The sequence below is a fragment of the Neovison vison genome, chromosome 12, assembly GCF_020171115.1.
Source record: "Neovison vison isolate M4711 chromosome 12, ASM_NN_V1, whole genome shotgun sequence".
Lineage (NCBI taxonomy): Eukaryota > Metazoa > Chordata > Mammalia > Carnivora > Mustelidae > Neogale > Neogale vison.
The window spans coordinates 63,492,970-63,501,105 of NC_058102.1; the positions used below are offsets into that span (position 1 = coordinate 63,492,970).

General features: G+C 34.6%; 1 protein-coding gene across 3 annotated transcripts in view; it reads left to right on the forward strand.

Moving 5' to 3' along the window:
• SLCO1C1 (solute carrier organic anion transporter family member 1C1) overlaps positions 1-7,923 on the forward strand; it is a 58,893-nt gene extending 50,970 nt beyond the window's left edge. For all 3 annotated transcript variants that reach the window (XM_044228174.1, XM_044228175.1, XM_044228176.1), the window contains 3 exons: positions 1,896-1,960; positions 5,841-5,958; positions 7,539-7,923. In XM_044228174.1, coding sequence (XP_044084109.1) covers positions 1,896-1,960; positions 5,841-5,958; positions 7,539-7,761 — 406 coding nt within the window. In that variant the 3' untranslated portion in view covers positions 7,762-7,923. The remainder of the gene's footprint in view (positions 1-1,895; positions 1,961-5,840; positions 5,959-7,538) is intronic.
• Positions 7,924-8,136: the final 213 nt, after the last annotated feature.

The following is an 8,136-nucleotide window of genomic DNA, read 5'->3' on the forward strand; positions in this document are numbered from 1 at the left end:
GTACCCCTTTTGCATATTGTTAAGTGAACATCTAAAAATTTAAGTTTAATAGTAAGTAAACATTGATTTCCAGTACCTTATAAATATTTACATTTAAAAATATAATAATTTTAGATCACTCTTTTAAATGTAATCAGTGAGAATGTAGAAAACAGATTAGGTAACCAATATTACTTAATTTAAAATTACACACAAAAAAATCTTTTACAGTGAGTATGTTACATATTTCTTTCTTTTTGTGCTTATATCTTAATTCAACTTTCTTATAGGCTTCTCTTCTATTGTAATATAATTTATGTTTGAACATTACTTATTGACTCTCCTATCATAGATCTCTATAAAAAAGTATATAAATTAAAACTTTAAAATAGTAGTTTTATAACTATATATATATATAGTTTAACTATATATAGCTATATATAACTATATTCAAATGGTATTGGATAATTGTCAGTGATAAAATTTTCTTCCTAATGAGGGGCACCTGGATGGCTCAGTAGGTTGAGTCTCTGCCTTCAGCTCAGATTATGATCTCAGGGTCCTGGGATCAAGCCCCACATCGGTTCTCTGCTTGGGAGAGAGGGGGAGCCTGCTTCCCCCTCTCCCTCTGCCTGCCTCTCTTTCTGCTTATGGTCTCTCTCTCTCTCTGTCAAATAAATAATAAATAAAATCTTTTTAAAAATTGTCTTCCTAATGGAACTAGCCATGCAAATATTACTATTATACAATTGATAAAAGAATCTAAACATATTACAAATTTTGGTAAAGTTATTAAGCATAAATAGTCAAATTTTATCAGAAACCCATCTTTTATGAGATGATTAGTTGATTTTTAACTTGATGTACATACTGAAGGATGAATATAACATTATTCTACAATGAAACTCATCAAAAGTATATATCTATGATTTCCCACAGTATATTAAGGAAATTGATCAGGAAAGATAAACAGAAAATTGGACCTAACATCCACAAATACATTTTTCACGAAAAAGCTTAAGGAAAACATGCGATACTGTGTTTTCAAATGAGAGCATGATATGGAGAGCATTGCACCAGAGTTCTCAAACCAGAATTGTTCTTCATGGATGGGTGTTTCTTCTACAACTTATACTGGGTCAAGTGCTTAATCAGGCTCCTAAGGAAGAGTTATCTTCACCACCAGCCTTTCAGATGAACCACGCTGTGTTTTGATGGCAGAAGGAGATGTCCCTGGATTAAAGGAGAAAAGTTGTGATTTTTAGCTCCTTTAAAGTAGAGATTAAGTGATATTATACATACAAAGAAATTGGTACCATGCTTAACATTCAATAGTTATTATAATATCATCATGATTATTATCATTAAAATTGACAGGCCAATTAGTTAAAGCTATACAGTCATATTAAGGATGCTCTTGTTATTTAGGTATCTTATACTTGGCTGCAAGATTCGGGTCCCCACTATTTAACAGAAACACTTAGCATGCCACAGCAATGGTGACTGTACCAACTCGGATCAATATAGTCCTGTGCTTTTAGAGCAAGAGCCACAAAAATTAGTTATAGGTTATTGATCCCTTATTGCCTCAAATTTCTTAGAATTTTTGTCTGTAGGTCTTTGTTGTTTTACTGATTAAACTGACAATTTTACTTTATCCAATACCATTTGAATATATCACGGAGAGGGGATTTACATTTTGGAAATTGTAACTGTAAACTCTCTGACGCATTGCATCTAATAGCACATGGAGTTACATAATTTGCCCACGCTATGCTATGCTCGGACACTATGGGTTCTCCATAAATACTACTTGAATTCTAAGATTATTTTATTTATGTTAAGCAGATTATCACTAATATTACTATTTGCTTTAATGGGCTACATTTTCTTTATAGTGCTTTTGTTGTTTTTAGGTGCATTAAGCCACAACTTAAGTCTTTTGCCCTGGGTATCTACACCTTAGCAGTAAGAGTTCTTGGTAAGTATAATGTATGTTTTAATTATGGTAGCCATGTCAAATGTGCTTTGAATGCTTTTCTAAATATTTTTTTACAGAATTGCCATGCATAACTAAGTAATATAGTTGGTTAGGTCCCTATTTATTTTATTTCTTCCCTTATTTCTTTATTCCTTCCCTCCGACTCTCAACTTCTCCCTTCCTTTGTTTTAGAAACTGAGAGCCCATGCTGTGCTTGTGGTATAATAAAGTGATGTTGTGAGAATAGGGACATTTTTTTGTTTAACAATCTTGTCTCTTCCAGCATTGGTCTATTGTCAAAAAGTTTATTCTTGTTATGAAAGAGCCCTCTGGGAAGAAAGCAAGAAATGAATCAGTAAGAAACGCTGAAGCCTTAATATAATTTTTTCAGTTGTTAAAATGGAAAGAATTCTTTTGACCTAGTCTCAATGCTGGGATATATCATTTTGTAGAAAGATCATCTCTTTCATACAATCAAAACAGTATGGCTTTGAACTGACAATTTTTAAATGCAATTGGAATGGTTCTTTTATGACTAATAAATTTTTCAGTATGCATTAGTTAAAACCCATAGAAAATAGAGTTAATGAATCAGGTAAGTTTTCTGTTTGTGCAAAGTTTATATTCTAAGGGAGAAAGCAAAACAATCACACATGTTCTTCTGTAATTTAACAGAAAAGAACTGCAGGGAGAAAAACAAACTCAGATCTTTAAAAAGTCTGAAAATAAATAAATCTCGATATAAAATGGGTATATATGAAGATATGGTATAATCCCAGTGAAACTGGGGAAGCAGCAAATATGGAAGTTTATCCCATTATGGCTGAATCTAATTCTACAACAGAGCTTACCTAGAAAAACATAGATTTTTGAGCCTGAAGGAGATCTCTGACTAGATTTGGTTTCTATATCTACTCCTTTTGGAGATAAAAATATAATCTACACTGTGAAAAAGATTTCAAAGAAAAGAAATGTTTCACTGGGGCACCTGGCTGGTTCTATCAGTAGAACACATAACTCTTTATCTCAGGGTTGTGAGTTCAAGCCCCATCTTGGGCATGGAGCCCATTTTAAAAATGAAAAATAAAGTATTAAAAATTTCATAAAATTGATTCCATAAAAGTAAAAATATACTTGAAAATGGTAAAAATATCATAAGCAAGTCAAAAGGCAAATGATAAACTGGGAACAATTATTTTTTTGCAAATTATGTAACAGACTATTTATAATATCCCTATTACAAAGAGAGCCCCTAAGTATTGAGAACAAAAAGACCAACACCCATATGGAAAAATGGGTAAAAGATAAGAATAGCCATCTCATGGAAAAAAAATATAAATGGCTCTTAATATATGAAAAGATAGTCAAACTCATAATAAAGAGAGCACAAATTAAAATTATACTGAATGTTTTTTGCTATCAGATTTGCAAACTACCAAATGTTGTTCCCAACGCATGGAAGAATAGATATGCTTACATATTGCTGTTGAAAAAATGGTGCCATTTCCCCATGGTTATGTGACAGTAATGAACAAAACTATGTATAGATTTTTCTTTTGATCTAGTAATCCCACTTGTAGAAGTTGATACCAAAAGTTTGCTAGCAAAACTATGAAATAAGTAAAATTTTATGGATGTCTAATTATTGTGGCATTACATATAATAGCAAGACAATAAACAATCTAGTTGTCCATCAATATGACATATTTGAATAAACTAAAGTTAACCCACATACTGGAATCCTATGCAGCTATAAGGAAGAATGGGGGAAAAAAAAATCTCCCTGTAATGTTAACAAATTCATTAGTCAGCTCTGGCTGCCATAACAAAATACCACAGACTGAAAGACTTAACAAAAATTTGTAGTCTCACAGTTCTGAAGGCTGGGAAGTCCCAAGATCAAGGTACCAACAGGCCTGGTATCTGGCGAGATCCCTGAGACCCTTTTTCCTGGTTTGTAGACTGCTGCCTTCTCACTGTGTCCTTACAAGGATTTCCCCTGTGGACACATGGAGAGAAAGGGAGCTTTGGTATCTTTTACTCCTCTGATTAGGATACCAGTCCTAGTAAATTAAGCCCCTTAGGACTTCACTTAATCTTGATAATCTCCTTAATAACTCTGTGTCCAAGGGCAGTCATATTAGGGTTAGGGCTCCAGCATATGAATTTCAGAGGGACACAGCAGTCTATACTACCAAGGGATCTCCAGCCTATACCCTTAAGTGAAGTAAAATGTAGAACAATGTTCATACTATGATACATTTGGTGTAAGAAGTATGGAACGGTAGAATTATTATAAATATATGCAAAGGTATTTGCTAACATTTAAAAAAGAAACAACAGAAGTATAAACTAAAAACATCATGATGATCATGATGATCATGATGATAGTAATGGTAGTGGTTGTGGTTGGTTACTATAAGGGAAGGTAGGAAAAAAGAAATAGAGGACAGACCGGAAAGTAGAGTTTGTAAATGTAACTCTGGTTTAATTTTTAATTTGAAATCATGCATAGTTTTTTCAGGTCTTGATCTCAGGGTCCTGGGATGGAGCCCCATGTGGGGCTCTGTGCACAGTAGAGAGTCTGCTGAAGATTCTCCTCCTCTCTCTCTGCCCCTGCCCCCTCCCGCACACTCCCCTGCCACCACTCATGGACCCCCTGTGTGCTCTGTCTCCTCTATCTCTCTTAAATACATAAGTAAATTTTTTTTAAAGATTTTATTTATTTATTTGACAGAGAGAAATCACAAGTAGTCAGAGAGGCAGGCAGAGAGAGAGAGAGAGGGAAGCAGGCTCCCTGCTGAGCAGAGAGCCCGATGCGGGACTCGATCCCAGGACCCTGAGACCATGACCTGAGCCGAAGGCAGCGGCTTAACCCACTGAGCCACCCAGTAAATTTTTTTAATGAAATTATGTGGGGTGCCTGGGTGGCTCAGTGGGTTAAGCCTCTGACTTTGGCTCAGGTCATGATCTTAGGGTCCTGGGATCGAGCCCCGCATCGTCCTCTCTGCTCAACGGGGAGCCTGCTTCCTCCTCTCTCTCTGCCTGCCTCTCTGCCTACTTGTGATCTCTCTCTCTGTGTCTAATAAATAAATAAAATCTTTAAAAAAATACTGGGAGAAGACATTTTTAAAAAATGAAATTATGCAAAGTTTTTATGTAATTGAAAACAACAACTAAAAAACTAAGACATTTTTGAAACAAACTGAAATTTGTTGTGTATCAAATAAGAGGCATAACCATAAAGAAAAACAGGTTTAAAAGGACAGAATCATTACCAAAGCCACATAACTTCACTACATTTTGTAGTCTTATCTTTAATACTAACATTGGTGTCATTATGTTGAAACTATTATGTATTTTAAAATAAAGCAAATGAGAGATTATGTTAATATCATTAGAAGTGAGTATTATCTGCCCAATAGAAAAGTGTAACATAAAATAAGTAAAACCCATTCTTAAATAATGGGAAGGTGACCAGTAAAAGTAAGGTAAACAAGGGTTAGATTTGTTAGGGAGATTTGGGTGGGTTCCTTCTCCTTTGATTAAAGCCTCTTGGGATTAGGAATCCTCCTCTTCTGGGTACAGAGATGTAGACACCCTTACAAATAGAGATCTCCGTTATAAATGTTGTTTCCCTTACAAAAAGGAAACTTCTGCTCTGTCTTAGGGGTTTCTGTGCCTTCTGTTGCTCAAAATAACCTTTATGCCAGAGAAATACAATGAGGTGGTGTATTCTGGTCTTCTACAGGTACCCATTTCCCCCAAAGCAGTTTTTTTCTTTTTAGTTTGAAAGTAAGTGGTTCTGAGACTCATTCATTATAGGGTAATCAAAAGATGGGCATATATTTTTAGTAGCAATTGTGTGTTTTTCTCACAGCAGGAATCCCAGCTCCTGTGTATTTTGGAATTTTGATTGACACTTCATGCCTCAAATGGGGATTTAAAAGATGTGGAAGTAGAGGCTCCTGTAGATTATATGATTCAAATGCTTTCAGGTACCGTATTAGACTCATTACTCCATCTCCCCACTACAACATTCCAGGTTTGAAGAATGAAATGAGCAATAATCATTCCTTATGGAGTTTCACTGTACAAGGATCATCAAGCCAAGAAGCATATTCTATTTTATAGAATAATTTTATTGCTATTTATTTGGCTAGACCTTTCAGCTTTTCCCCATTCCTAATCTTGACTCCCATTTTAAAAGAGTAATCTTTTTTTAAATAAATTTCTCAAAAGATTCCAGAATATAGTAGAATTTTTGCAAGTTGATGCACACAAGGGGGTAATTCTCTGAAGCGCAGAAGCATTTAAATTTAGGTCACATTTTGGGTTTAATTCTATTCTTTTTCAAACCGAGCCAAACTGTCCCATTTACGTCAGATATAATCCCCCTGGGCAAGAGTTGGATTTGGCTCTAAATCTGTCGAGCTTTTGTTGCCAAACTGATGTTCAATTATTCCAGTACTTGAGATGCATAAAAGTAAAAGGTTTTTTCTGTGTGTATGAGTGTGCATGGGGTTGAGGGGCATGGGTTTTTTACTGTGGTATCATTCAGTTCAGTTCTTCAAACTTTAGGCCCCTTATTGCTGAAAGCAATGCTTCAATGGCTTAAAAGCAGGAAGGATTTTTTTTTTTTTTTTTTTTTTTTAGATTTACAATCTGAGCATTTTTTGGAGGAATAAGCTTGGTACTAAACTGTGTAAGTTGGAAGTTGGATGTGAATTGAGCCAACCATCTCAAATAAGTTTGTTTGATTAACAGGCTTTGATGTTATGTGAGAAATTTATTTTGGTCTTTGAAAGGGACTTGACCTTTCAGTAGAATTTGTGCTTTGCTCACATTTGCTAAGGCGGCATTTCCTTTAATGTAAAGACAATGTATTTCAATCAGAGACTGATTATGTGTACAAGGTGACCAGAATAAATCATTCAACCTGCCCTTCCATACCTTCTTGTTTTATGATAGAATGAAGAACTAAAGCCTTCTTATTGAAGAAGGTGATTTAAACCTTTGGCTAATTCTTAAGTCATTCTGCTCTACTAAGAGCTTTGATTCTCCCTTAACATTCCTTCTTGCAGCTTTTTTTTTTTTTTTTTTTTTTTTGTAGAAGTGCATCTGGGCAAGTTTCAAGGGTAGGATAACCACATAATTTATCATTCAACCTGGACACTTTTGAGAGTGAAAAGGGGTACTATTAAAAAGTACACTGGGACAACACCAGCATAAGCTAGGAACTGTTCTGGGCAAATAGACATATGGTCACCTGGTCTAAGGGAATAATTTACAGAGAGGATGGAACTGATTATGTAATTAGTAGCAACTAAAAATTATGGCACCTCTAAGAAGTCGCTTTATATTAGCATACTGCCTTCAATAGTCTGCCAGATGTTCATAGAAAGGTCTTTTGTAGCCACTGAATTTGCATTCTTAAGAAAAAACATCCTTGTGACAGTTTCATTGATAGATTGGTTTTCTTGGTATTGCTATCTACTGAATGATACTGTTACCTTCCTTGCCCATTTTAAAGTTGGATAGTTGCAATAATTATGACTGAGTTTCTCTCTTCTTTTAGACATATATATCTGGGCCTTACTGTGATGCTGGGCACAGTGTCCATTTTCCTAAGTATTGCAGTACTTTTCACTTTAAAGAAAAATTGTGTTTCAAAACATAGAAGCTTCAGAACCAAGACAGAAGGAACAATGGTGTCTACAAGAATCAGGAAGGAAAATTGTACTACAAGTGATCATTTGCTACAACCCAGCTGCTGGCCAGGCAAGGAAACACAGCTTTAGAAAAATGACTTGAAGCCATGTTTTCTAATTTCTGGAAATTCTGCAAACAAATAGATTTTAATCAAAGGAGTTTTTAATGTGTCATTTTTTTTCTCCTTTCAAAATATGTCTTTGACTCTAAGTATGAGATAATGTACCTAATAACAAATAAAATTAAACATATTACAAAAAATACAGATAATAAAGCTAAGCCAAACCTTTTATTTCTTCCTTATATTATTTATATAAATTCCATATATTATTTACTCATTCTGCTTAATTTTGTCTTGCGCCCATTATCTATTAGCTGTATTGCTAGGACAATTGTTCTGATAGTCTAATAGCTATACATAGAGTAATTTTTAAACTGAAATACTTGTCAAGGGGAAGAGAGTC